The 14047-nt window shown below is 45.5% G+C and overlaps 1 protein-coding gene across 1 annotated transcript in view; it reads right to left on the reverse strand.

Annotated features, from left to right (window-relative positions):
* Positions 1–14047, reverse strand: part of LOC118368652 (metastasis-associated protein MTA2-like) — a 30523-nt gene that overhangs the window by 5770 nt on the left and 10706 nt on the right. Inside the window, exons 5-16 of the mRNA XM_035752927.2 lie at positions 13953–14016; positions 13552–13669; positions 6381–6483; positions 5785–5884; positions 5373–5561; positions 5019–5093; positions 4012–4070; positions 3826–3926; positions 1543–1682; positions 872–1100; positions 601–690; positions 256–377 (exon numbers count right to left, since the gene is read on the reverse strand). Of these exons, the coding sequence (XP_035608820.1) occupies positions 256–377; positions 601–690; positions 872–1100; positions 1543–1682; positions 3826–3926; positions 4012–4070; positions 5019–5093; positions 5373–5561; positions 5785–5884; positions 6381–6483; positions 13552–13669; positions 13953–14016 (1390 nt within the window). The remainder of the gene's footprint in view (positions 1–255; positions 378–600; positions 691–871; positions 1101–1542; positions 1683–3825; positions 3927–4011; positions 4071–5018; positions 5094–5372; positions 5562–5784; positions 5885–6380; positions 6484–13551; positions 13670–13952; positions 14017–14047) is intronic.

The raw sequence follows: 14047 nt of genomic DNA on the forward strand, positions 1-14047 counted from the left end.
CGGTCGGGCTCCAGTCAGTGAATCTCCCATTGTAACAGAGGAACCAGAACCAGTTTGCTAGTCTCTCCGTCTCCACAGTCTGAGTAGCCTGGGACAAGAGACGCTATCCAAGGTTACATTAACAGAGGAAAGATAACAGGCCGTCTATACCAAACAAGAACCAGTCAGTGTCACATATATGGTTTGACTGACAGATCGGGGAAGTCAAAATGGTGGTTGTGGTGTGTTTGTGTGTGAGGACTGAGGAGTACTCACGCTACTGTCAAAGGGCCTCTTCCCGAGCAGGCCTGATCCCCCGCGGGGCTGGTTGGCCTGGTTGCGGTTGATGGGTGTGGGAGCGCCTCTGGGGGCCTTCAGCTTGAGTGGAGCCTGGATGGCTAGGGAGAGGACAGGGGAGGCATAAATCACAAACCAAAATCAAGACACTTACAACAGGAAGGAGCCTAACAATTGCATTGAAGCTATAAAGAGTATTAAAAGAGGATTGTAGGGGAAAGCTACAGGCAAGTGTTTTGAGTCCCAATAGTTCACAATGCTGTTTTGAGAAGTAATAAATAAAAAGATCTCTTAGGAGCTCTCTGGTGGTTGGTAGATTCTCACCCAGTTCCTTCACTATAGTGGCCAGCGGTGGTCGAGGGATAGAGCGGTTCTTTATAGGGGCCTTGGTTGCTTTAGGCAACCTTATCATACCTGAGGAAGAAAAGATGACGATAAGCAGTGCATGTGTGAAAATCACATGTCTGAGTGTGTGTGGGTGTCTACATATACACACTGTGTGTGTGTGTGTGTGTGTGTGTGTGTGTGTGTGTGTGTGTGTGTGTGTGTGTGTGTGTGTGTGTGTGTGTGTGTATAAAGTATCTCCTCTACTCACACTCTGCCTTGACGGCGTTTGCATTGATGGAGGCGTAGGGGCGGCGTGCCGCGCGGCGGGGCTGCAGGATGTCAGTGCAGACGCGGCGGGCAATACGAGTCAGCTTGGTGGTCTGCAGGATGAATGTCTGCCGGTTCTTGGCCAGCAGCTTGGCGCGCCCCCCGCTCGTCGTGAACGGGGACAGGCCTTGCACCTCCTGGCGGGTCATGTGACCGCGCGGAGTGGACTCCTGAGGGGCCAAAAGAGTCAAGTTAACATATTGCAATATCATGACTGGTCAGACTGACTGTTTAGGGTCCATTGCAATAGGGTCCATTCTATCCGGGATCCTTGGGATGTTCCTACCCCCCATTGAAGTTGAAATTTAAAATGGTTAACTAAGGGTTTATGGTAAGATTAAGGGTTAGCGTAGGGATGTCCGAAAGATTCCGGCGAGCACAGCCATCTCACTAGTCTAGTCTACAGTGGCTTCTTCTCCTTGTCTCCTGCCGCTGTAATGGTCTGATAACACAGGGTAGGTGAAAGCAACAAGGTGGATGCCCACTAGGAATTATGAAATGAAAATATGAACGCACACTTCCCTGTCCAATGTAGATAAAGGAAAGGAAATCACTTAAGGCTACGGAGATGAACCGAGGTTTAGGGAAGCTGGTTAGTGAAAGCAGACGTACCGAGACAGATCTTGCAGCGCCCTCTAACTGTGTGGGGGTCTTCAGGCCTCCATACTTCTTCCAGTAGATCCAACAGGAGGCACACAGTCTGCACTGCATGTTGGGAGGACCCCATGCGTACCACTGTGCTGACTGGGCAGCTGGAAGAGGCAAGGTGTGTGTATTAGCTCACAAGAAAATAAACACTATTTGTATTGTCTATGGAGCCCCTGGCTCTGGCAATTAGACAATCGAAAGAATTTACACCAATATCTCCAATCGACGGACCACGCAAACAATATATCTCAATCCCTCCCAAAACACTTTGAAGATCATAGACAAATCCCGGTGGAGGATGCCAACAACAAAAATGTGTCACTGTCCCAATACTTTGAGCTCACTCTATCCCTTAATGTAAACTACGCTTTGGTCCGATTATTGCTCACACAATTTTCTATTTGGCGCAAAATGTTATAACAACGTAACTGGGAATCCGTACCCATGCCAATATCATGGACTGTAATGGTTTGAAAACATTCCTAGATTTGAAAAACATTATCAGGCAACTCCTTTTTTACAACTTAGGTCTAGTATGCTGGCCTATGGAGTCCCACGGAAATCCCAACTACCGAACCATCGAATGATTATCTGGGCTCCCAAAAGGAATGATCTCTATAATATATAAACTACTTTTGGAAAGCTCATATTCTGAGCAAGCTATTTAAAAAAATGATGGTCCACAGATTTAAGTGAATATGAACAACCCTTTAACCACAGAAAATTGAAAATTATGACCATGGCATCCCGTAATCCGAACCATCAATTTACACATTTTAAGTTTGTTCAGACTATTTAACAGCAAGAAACATTTTGCAATGAAATTGGCCCCAACTCCCAACTGTTCACCGTGTCCCTTAACTCACACGATGTGAGAGTGCCCTGTAGTTAAATGCTTCTGGGACAAAATTACACCATTCATTTCCAAAGTGCATGAATGTAAATATTCAATACTTTGCATCTACTAATGCTACTTAACGATGATAGCTCCTTGAAGATCAATACATCAGAGACTATTACTGCTGGCAGGCAGCACTGCTGCAAAAAGCAAAAATTATGTTGGCTCTTAGATGGCACTCACCTCACCAACTCCCAATTGCCAAGTGGATACAGTTAGTATTTGAAGTTATAACATACGAATGATCAAACAGTGCGAATGAATGGTGAGAGGCAAAAAACAATTGAGGCCTAGACAAATATTTGACTAAAGAATAATCTGAGCTAAAGCCCAATAAATAAACAATCTATTAAGGCCAAACATGAAAATATATATGACACACACAAAGTAAACTAATTTAATGTAACATGCAACATTTTTTTTTTTTTTTACTAAGATACAATTCATTTAAGGAATTCCGTCAATTTCAATGAATGAATTAGGTCCTAATCTATGGATTTCACATGACTGGGAATACAGATATGCATCTGTTGGTCACAGATACCTTAAAAAAAGGTTTTACTTGAGCGTCTTATTGCAAACAGGATGCATGTTTTGGAAACATTTTATTCTGTACAGGATTCCTTCTTTTCACTCTGTCAATTAGGTTAGTATTGTTGAATAACTACAATGTTGTTGATCCATCCTCAGTTTTATTCTTTCACAGCAATTAAACTGTAGATTTTAAAGTCACCATTGGCCTCATGGTGAAATTCCTGAGTTGTTTCTTTCCTCTCCGGCAACTGAGTTAGGAAGGAGAGCTGTATCTTTGCAGTGACTGGGTGTATTGATAAACCATCCAAAGTGTAATTAATAATATCCGTTTGAAATTATGGGTGTATTGTGTGAAGGGCAGTGACAAAATTGAAATTCAATCCATTTTAAATTCAGAGTGTAAAAACAAAATACGGAAAAAGTCAAGGGGTGTGAATTCTTTCTGAGGATAGTGTAAATGTACACATTTTTATCTGTTTTACATTCTTTGCTTTCAGACCCACAGACAAGGGGTGGTATGGGATGGTTGCTGGAGAGGGGTGGGAAACATGGTTTCCAAGTGGTGGGGTGGGAGGAGGCTCATTTATGTATTCTTTCTCTCTTTACACATACTTTTTGGCTCTGTGAAGCAAGCCAACTATTACATTATCTGAACGTGTGTATTGTGCGTGTAGCCCCGCCCAACAAGAAAATGAATAAAGATTTGTTCACAAAAAAAAAAATGTAAAAAATTGCATGACGTTAAAAGGTACAAACACGCATTTATCAATACAGTGAGACATAGAGAGAGAGACTTTCAAGACACATGTACTCACTATGGCAGCTCTCGCAGCTCAGTCCTTTCTGGAAGCCAGCGGCCCCGTTCATGCCAGGCTTGTTACCAGGAGCCATGATCTGGTTGGGGTTGGGTTTGGTGCTGGAGGGAGGGGAAAATGTGTCATAATGGTATTTGACGCAAGGATAGTAATATTGAGGAGAATGCAGTTCAGACCGATACTCACTAGGTGGGGATGTACACCTGCTTCAGCTTGCTGTCTGCTTCTGCTGCCTTTAGTCGTTTCTGAAAGGGTATAAACATTTGATACAATTAGCACAGGAATCGCAAGTAGGTTATTGGAGAGGGTTGAGTGCTTAAAGTTCCTTGTTGTCCACATCACCAACAACGTCCAAGCACACCAAGACAGTCGTGAAGAGGGCACAACAAAACCTATTCCCGCTCAGGAGACTGAAAACATTTTGTATAGGTCCTCAAATGCTTCTACAGCTGCACCATCGAGAGCATCCTGACTGTTTGCATCACTGCCTGGTATGGCAACTGCTCGGCCTCCGACTGCAAGGAACTACAGAGGGTAGTGCGTACGGCCAAGTACATCACTGGGGCCAAGCTTCCTGCCATCCAGGACCTCTTTACCAGGCAGGTGTATACCTCTATACCCCAGGTGTCGGAGGAAGGCCCTAAAAATTGTCAAAGACTCCAGTCACCCTAGTCAGACTATTCTCTCTGTTACCGCATGGCAAGTGGTACCGGAGCACCAAGTCTAGGTCCAAGAGGCTTCGAAACAACTTCTACACCCAAGCCATAAGACTCTAATCAGCCTATCCAGCCTATTTGCATTACCTGCGCGCACCCCCCCTTCTTTAACACCACTGCTACTCTGTTATCTACTTTAGTCACTTTAAGACCTACATGTACATATTACCTCAACTAACTGGTGACCCCGCACATTGTACTGGTACCCCCCTGTATATAGTCTCGCTATTGTTATTTTACTGCTACTCATGAATTACTTGTTACTTTTATTTCCTATTCTTGTCCATATTATTTTTTTAAGCTGCATTGTTGGTTAGGGGCTCGTAAATAAGCATTTCACTGTAAGGTCTACACCGGTTGTATTCAGCGCATGTGACTAATAACATTTGATAGGCGTGAATGAAACTACTATTTATACATCAGTGAAACAACTGACAAATACAAACCATGTCATATTGTCATTGAGAGGTGAATTACCTGTTGGATGTAGCGGTCAGTAGTCTTCCACATGTAGTAGAACTGGACCACACTGGCTAGTGACTTCCATGGTAACTAAAAAAAAGAAGAGGTATAAACACCACACAAATCAGAATCACCAATGTCATCTGTGACCAGTAGAACATAACACCATAGGTGCATATCATGACAACAAGGAAGGTGTTAAGATATCTCTCCCCAAAAAAAAAAAAGGTAGGGGCAAACAGAATCATTTTTGCTTTTCTTGGCTAAATGTTTTATAGCATTTTCCATTGTGTGCCCTAATGAACATGACCTTGGAGTCATGAATGAAGGACCGTAGGGGTGTCATTGAGATGAGTGTTCACTACTTACAAAGTCCTGGCGGATGTCGTTAAAGTCCTTGCCGTACTTCTCCAGGGCCTCCTCAAACAGCATGGCCTCCGAGGCACTCCACTCCTCCATCTCGTCACGGCAGAGGACCGGCCCGCCCTGTGGGACCAGCGTGGACATGGCCTTGGCTAGGTCGTAACCGTTCTTCTGCAGGGTGTCCATGGCATGGAACTAGAAGGGGGGAGATTAGGTCGTGGTGATTTTGGCACAGGTCGCATTATTCAGGTTTTTGTAAATATGTGATGTTGCATATAGTATTAGATAAATATTAGAATACAATGTACATTTCTGCTACAAATTACGGCAAGGTAGATGTCCGTTAGTTTAGGGGGTAGTGGAGGACTTGCTGACTGTCTCGTCACCATGGGACATGGACAAAGTGTGTGTGTCTCACCAGTGTGATGTCTCTAGAGGCTGCTGCAGCACTCATATGCAGGCTGGGTTGACGGATGGAGCTACTGCAGTCCAGGGCTCTGGCAAACGTCCCCACAGCACTGGAACACACACACACACACACACACACACACATCAAATATCATAATTAGAATCTATGACAAACCCAGTACTGAAACACACACATTATGAACTTATTTTTGTCTGGGCATTTTGATACCCAATCAGATGGGGTTTAGTAAATGTGTCAATTTACATCATATGGCCACAAGATGGCACTCCAGCTTGATGTAATCAAGGAGTCTTTCACTACAATGTCGATTCCCTCCAAAAACAGGGACAAACATGCTGTGTGTCTGACTGGGGTCCTCCTGCTACTACACTGCTTAGGCAAGATCATTCAAAGATGTCTACAGGAAATGACTGTGCTACAATTAAACCAAAAGGAGGACTTCGAAACTCAAATCAGAATTTGCACCAAGCTCACGAGGCACCCTGACAACGTCCCGACGACAAGAACCTCCATAGCAACAGGGCCGGGTTGTAACGTAACCAGGGCAACCTGTGACAGATGAAGGGGGACCAGGGGACACTCACCGAGCCACCACCAGGAACTGGTCAATCTGGGGGTCTTTGAGCTGGTTGTCAGGGTCCCAGACCTTGGTCTCCAGCTTTTCCTGGATACGGGTGTGTGTTTCACCTGTGAGGGACAATACCAATAGAACAACAATAAGACACGTTAATTAATGACGCAGCAGATAGTGAAAGATACTGGTTCAACTTAACACTGGCTACACTAGGGAACATAAAATAAGAGGGCAGCAGCTTACCATACCACCTGCCTGAAGGGCCCTATCCATGGGCGTATTCAGTGGGGAGCAAAATCTCCAATAAGAACATTTACAGTTATGAATCTAACTACTGTTCCCTGAAGGAGGGAATGAGGTATAACATACTATGGGGCGTCAAATCCTGAAGCAAACGGAAATCACGCACAACGGGCAAATAGATGCAGAGTCCACCCTTGGAAGCCCTGGCTTCCCGGCTATAAACCCGGGGATCACATATTTTTCCTCAATTCAGTACCGCTCTTCAGCGAGCCCAAACCCACCTGACTGCACGGGCCAAAATGTTATACATCGTTCTCTCCTTTTGGGAAGAGTAGTTGTATTCATAACTATATGTTCCCTTTGTCAGTCAGTCACTCAGTATAACATACTACGGGGAACATACAATCATGCCCAAAGCTGGCTCAAAGGGTACCAAACTAGGGGGCTTCACCGGCTCCAAAAAGGTGTTACAGAAAACACATTTTCCCCTTAATACTTAGCCGAGAAACCTGTACTGTCATAGCCCAACATAGGGAACCAGAACCTGCTACAACTTGGCTATTGCGTACTGACACGCTGCCACCGCACCCAAAGTCCAGACCCCATGGGTCCTGGAACAATACTTAACTTGAGTGCCTGAAAATACAAAAAAGGAACCACAAGTCCAATACAACACTTGTCATTACTTGGTAAAGCGCACGTGCTCGCTACATAGCATCGACCAGAGTCGATGAAACACGGCAGCAGAGGATCAAACCCACAGAAAACCTGCAGTAACCTGGAAACAGAGTATCCGCACACTGCCACAGCAGCCCAAGGTACAAACCCACAGGGAACTGTGGTAACCCTGATAAATGCACACTGTGTGCCACACATCAAGGCTCAACACCACAGGGAAGCTGTGATAACCCAGACAAAATGCTGTCTAACATCGACCAAGTCCATAGACCTAACCGGTTTCAAAGGCCTCATACAGACACCTAAGGATTTCACTGAATCTGAAAAACTTGAAATCATGCACACTGCAGGAAACCAAGGCAAGCCCAAGGCTAAATCCCACAGGGCAACTGTGGTAACCCGGATAAATATGCAACCTGCACGCTGCTCAACAGCCACTCCCGGACCCAGCCATAAGAACACTATGAGCCACACTGGAAGCAGTTACAGCCAAACAATTAAAAAACACATGGGTACAGTATGTGGGGAACCCTAACTCGCTGCAGCACAGATATCAGCAAGTCCCTGAACAATGCCCAAGAAGCCACCACACCCCTAGTAGAGTGAGCAGGCACACCGCTAGGCAACCCTTGCCCTTTGCTATACGCCAGGGAGATAGCCTCCATAATCCAATTAGAATGACACAGTTTATAAAGCACCCTACCCCAAGCTGGATTTGCGAAACGGACAAAAAAGCTGGTCACAAACAGACATGCTTGTGCCTATCCATAGACAGTGCATTTGGAAAGTATTACAACCCCTTGACTTTTCTACAATTTGTTACATTACAGCCTTATTCCAAAATGGATTTAAAACATTCCCCTCCCCATCAATCTACACACAATACCCCATAATGACAAAGCAAAAACAGGATTTCTTTCAGAATGTATTAAAGAAAATGCACTGAAATATCACAATAACTTAAGTATTCAGACCCTTCACTCAGTACTTTGTTGAAGCACCTTTGGCGGCGATTACAGCCTTGGGTATGACGCTACAAGCTTGCCACACCCATTCCACACACATTCTTCTCTGAATATCCTCTCACGCTCGGTCATGTTGGATGGGGAACATCGCGTCACAGCTATTTTCAGGTCTTTCCAGAGATGTTCAAATCGGGTTTAAGTCCGGGCTCTGGCTGGGCCACTCAACAAAGCCACTCCTGCGTTGTCTTGGCTGTGTGCTTAGGGTCGTTGTCCTGTTGGAAAGTGAACCCTCACCCGAGATCCTGAGTGCTCTGGAGTAGGTTTTCATCAAGGATCTCTGTACCTTGCTCCATTCATCTTTCCCACAAACCTAGTATCCCAGTCCATGCCACTGAAACACCCCCACAGCATCAGACCAGAGAATCTTTTACTTACAGTCAGAGTTCTTTAACTATCTTTTGGCAAACTCCAGGTAGACTGTCATGTGCCTTTTACTGAGGAGTGGTTTCAGTCTGGCCTGATTGGTGAGAGTGCTGCAGAGATGGTTTTCAATCATGAAGGTTCTCTGTCCACAGAGGAACTCTGGAGCTCTGTCAGAGCAACCATCGGGTTCTTGGTCACCTCCCTGACCAAGGCCCTTCTCCCCCGATTGCTCAGTTTGGCCAGGCAGCTAGCTCTAGGAAGAGTCTTGGTGGTTCCAAACTTCTTCCATTTAAGAATGATGGAGGCCACTGCGTTCTTGGGGAACTTCAATGCTGCAGAAATTGTTTAGTACCCTTCCCCAGATCTGTGCCTCGACACAATCCTGTCTCGAAGCTCTACGGATAATTCCTTCGACCTCATGGCTAAGTTTTTGCTCTGACATGCACTGGCAACTGTGGGACCTTATATAGACAGGTGTGTGCCTTTCCAAAACATGTCCAATCAATTGAATATACCACAGGTGGACTCCAATCAAGTTGCAGAAACATCTCAAGGACAATCAAAGAAAACTGGATGCACCTGAGCTCAATTTCAAGTCTCATAGCAAAGGGTTTGAATACTTTCAGAATGCACTGTACGTGCGTAAAGCGTGCACTGGACACAGGCCATGCAACCTCTGTTCTTCACTGGAAGCAAACGGTGGTGGTGAGAAAGGAAAAGACCTGTAAGACATAGGCATAATGTTGGGCGCAAATTGCATTAGGACGTAACGTCACCTTGGAGTGCTTCCAACTTTGTGGCAACAGTTTGCGGAAGGTCCTTTCCTGTTTCAGCATGACAACGCCCCAATGCGAGGTCCATACAAAAAATGTTTGTTGAGATTGGTGTGGAAGAACTTGACTGGCCTGCACAGAGCCCTGACCTCAACCCCATCAAACACCTTTGGGATGTATTGGAACACCGACTGCGAGCAAGGCCTAAATCGCCCAACACCAGCGCCCGACCTCACTAGTGCTCGTGGCTGTATGGAAGCAAGTCCCTGCAGCAATGTTCCAACATCTAGTGGAAATCCTTGCCAGAAGAGTGGAGTCTGTTATAGCAGCAAGGGGGACAAACTCCATATTAATGACCATCATTTTGGAATGAGGATGTTTGACAAGCAGGTGTCCACATACTTTTGGCCATATAGTGTAAACCGGAAATGTGGAAAAAGAAAAGTCCTGCTCAAAAAGGTGTCTATTATGTCTACCAAAGAGCACAGACGATGAGAAAATCCTTCAACCTGACACCAACCCTCAAATGCGCACCACTTATGTACACAACTCTCTCGGTAAACCCCGTAACCGTCAAATTCAGCCTTCAGGGGCCAAACACACAGAGCCGTTATCTGCGGTCGCAGGTGCCAAATCCTCCCGTGCGCCTGGGACAATAGATCCCGACTACATGCTGTCAGAGAGGCCGCGTCTCTCTGCCTGTTGATGTATGCCACCATCGTCCTGTTGTCAGACCTTATCAACACATGCTGGCCTTACAACATTGGAAGGAACCGTCTCAGCGCTAGCAAAACAGTCAGTAGCTCTAGATTGTCGATATGCAGAGCCCTTTGCGCTCTTGACCAAATCCCTCTTTCAGAGTAGCCCACACACAGCGCTCCCCCATCCCAGTAAGGATGAGCATGTCATGATTACCCTGCGGGGACACTACCCGGCCCACGAGAACCCCCTGCAACAGCATTCGCCGGTCTCCCCAAGGATTCAACATCCTTAGGCACGACAGCGATACCTTGAGTAATCCATGACAGTGGCGAGAAGCGGACAGACACGTAGCAACCACCCCTGAAACAGATGCCTCAGACATACCAGCGGCAATACAGCTATCATAGAGGCCAATCCGACCCAATAACCATAGGCACACGCGAAAAGCACGAGTGCCCCAGCTGAAAGCGTGCCAGACAGAGCCGGAACGCGAACAAAGAGCATGATTCAGAAGTGAGTCCAGAACGAGACCCAGAAACAAAATGTGTTGAGCCGTAGAAAAACGACTTTCTTGTGATTCACTGTCAAGCCCAGAGACTGAATATGGGAAACCAGCGGAGCTCCGCTATGACCAGCCAATCATTCAGATAGGCCAATACTCTGATCCTCTGGCACCGCACCGGTGCCAAAGCCTCCTCCACCACCATAGAAAAGTTGAGGGGCGATAGGGAGAAGGTATAGCATATGAAAATATGCGTCCTTCAGATCTTTATTTCAAATAATAACAGCATTTTCATTAGATTGTTACTCTAGGCCAGGGGTAGTCAACTTTTTTTAAGAAAAAAAAAATGAAAAGGGGTGGATCAGCTTTAAAATTGCATTACCCTACAAGGTCCAGAGCCTGCTGGTTTTCTATTCTACCTGATAATTGCACACACCTGGCGTCCCAGGTCTTAAATCAGTCCCTGATTAGAGGGGACAATGACAAAATGAAGTGGCACTGACTACGAGGTCCAGAGTTGAGTTTGAGGGCTGTAGGCTAGATGTAAAAACAAAAACACACTACAACCAACAAAAAAAAAAAAAAAAAAACAACCAAAACACTCCAATTCAAGAGTTCAATCAATTATATTCATGGAGTGCCTTTGTTACAACTATGAAACAGAAAGGACATGTGCTGGAACACAAAATATTTTTACAACAACTAAATATATAACAACCACCAAAATGTGCGGTCAAATTATGAAAACATCAGTAGCCTAAATACCATTATAAGCGCCAAGTGGCTTTGATAGATTGTGAAACAACACAAAAGCAATAATGGCATTTTAATTCACATAAGTGTCGATAATAGAGCATTCAAAAACACTCAATTCTCTTCAGCTCATGCTTACATAGTGTGCGTCTTCATGCAACGGCATCAGTTGGATTTCATTTGGCTGTCCTCCCATGCCATAACAGTTGCCTAACTTTTACTTGCATGACACACCTTTGTTTGTGGTGCATAATAGTCTCCGTTTGTTTCTTGATTGTGTTCCCGTTGTCATTATTTAGCACCATTGTGGAGCACAATGGCTGCTCAGGTGCCTTATTTTGTTCAGCGGGAGGGAGCTCCCATCTCACTTTGTTCATGGTGCCAACCAGACTTGTTTTTCTTTGCAAGTAAACTGTTTGCTAATGACAGTGAAGTTAAGAAATTGTCCACGGTGACATTTCTCCCCTTGCCAATGTAAGGCTCCACAACACTCATCACCACATTCTCCAAAACTCGCTCACCTGCTGCCCGGTGGATATTTTCCCAGATATTGAAAGCCATTCGGCATGTACAACTAACTACGCACGCTCTCACTGTGTAGCCTACCCCAAGTAGGTCAGAGTAGTCTGATAAGACTTCTTTGATTCGGTGGACTGATATAAGGTACATGCCATTTTAAGATTAGAATGGAGCAATACAATAGAGTGGCCCGCCCTGTTCTTCATTCACATTTGGTGATTAATAACTATACAACATTTGCTTCCCCTCGCTCATCAACTCAACCCCCCCCCCCAATCATACTTTACTTCATTTTATTAATCTGTTGTTGTGCGTGTGTGAAATTAGTTTTGCATAGTTAAGGATCAGTTATAAAGCAGTTATGTGATTATCAGCTGGGCACGGCACTAAACTGTCGGAAGAATGAACGGAGCAGGCCTTACTGTTGGGAGACGGGAGGCGCACAGTGGAAAAACCATTATTACGAGCACTCCTGAAACTGGTTATGACTCCAGTTCTGTTTTGTCAAGGATGGAGGGGGACATGATAAAACTGTTTTTTTTTTTAAATGACAGAGTAATAAATAACTGCTTTAACACGCAAGTCCAGAATGGGACTCTCAGGGCTCTTGGGAACTATGAAGTACTGGCTGTAACAACCACTCTGTACTTCTGACACTGGGACCACCCGAATAGCCCTCTTTTGATGTAGAGAGACTAAATCTCCTCTTAAGACAGTTGCTATGACCCCTGGGAACACTGACATAATGACGCCAGGAAAAGGAGGATGCACAGCGCACAGACCGTACCCCCTCGTCACCCATGGTGAAACTATGCATGCCCGCCACTGGATGGAGCACGCTCAAAGTATCCCATATATTATCTCTTGAAGGGGCAGAGCTCCGGGATAATTCTTTTTTTTTTGTCACGCTTGTTTTCATATCCACCATTCCTGACAACCGTGCGTAACTCGCCACCCTTCGGGGAAATCTTTGAAACAGGGGTAAGCAACGCTGCTGGACGAACTTCGCCACGGGGGAGAAAACACCAAAGTCGTATTCACCGCCAATGTACTGATGTCATCCGATTCACACTCCATAGCCAATCAGTGATTGAATATCATCCCCGGAATCCGGACTTTGAACACTGTCAGAGAAACCGGAATGAGCCTCACTCGGGATGACACCCCTATCAACTCCCACCACCCAACCTTCCGCACAAAGTCAGCCCGACTTCCAATAGGAAGTTGAACCCAGCCGGAGACAATGGTCAAACAAACCGGTCCGAGCGGAGGCCTCCTGAGCGTGTTTCCACCCCAAGCAACAGGACAGCATTCGTGAGTGTATTTATTTTTCATTGTGAAACAACATGCCCTAGAGCACAGTCGGAGGTCCAAACTCAGCTGGCTAGCCTTTTTTTGTACTTTTACCACTGGCAATCAAACAAGGAAGCACTGGCGCCACAAGCAGAGCAGAAAGTTGTGGGTTTTTAAATCAAACAAAAACCGATACCGAGATCCAAAACGTGCAACATCTAAGGGGACAAATAATCTCTCCCACTAACAGACACCTATGACGGGGCAGAATCTCACAACGTGATAGCCCATTCCAAAAGGTCAGAGTTAAGCCAGGCCCCCCCCACACACCTTCGGCGAGCTTGTCGGGGATCTCGGCCTGGTACTTGGAGCCTACGCGGATCTCTCCCTGGTCCGCCAGGAGGGTCTTCTGAACCGGGTCAAACACCAGCGAGTAAAAGAAACACTCCTGGACAGAAAGATGAACAACAGATGTTAGGAATGGATTGAGTGGATACATTCTCAACCAATAGACGCTATATTTCAGTGCTTTATTGTATCAAAAAATATATTTTTGATACAATGGTCCTCACTCAAAAAAGGTAGTCCTAAAAAAAAAAATGGACCACTTTCAGCAGAACATGCACAACTCCTTTGCCATAAATTCCTCGACAGTGCAGTAGTCAATGTAATACGTGGGACAGACTTGCTGGTGATGAACAGTGACGCTTTGGAGAGAGACTGAAGCTCACCTCTTTCTCCAGGTACCCGGCGAGGACGTCCGTTTCGTTGAGGAGGGTGACGTTACATTTCCCTCTAGGGAGGGGATGGAGGCGCCAGGAGAAGA

Source organism: Oncorhynchus keta, chromosome 35 (assembly GCF_023373465.1).
Source record: "Oncorhynchus keta strain PuntledgeMale-10-30-2019 chromosome 35, Oket_V2, whole genome shotgun sequence".
NCBI lineage: Eukaryota > Metazoa > Chordata > Actinopteri > Salmoniformes > Salmonidae > Oncorhynchus > Oncorhynchus keta.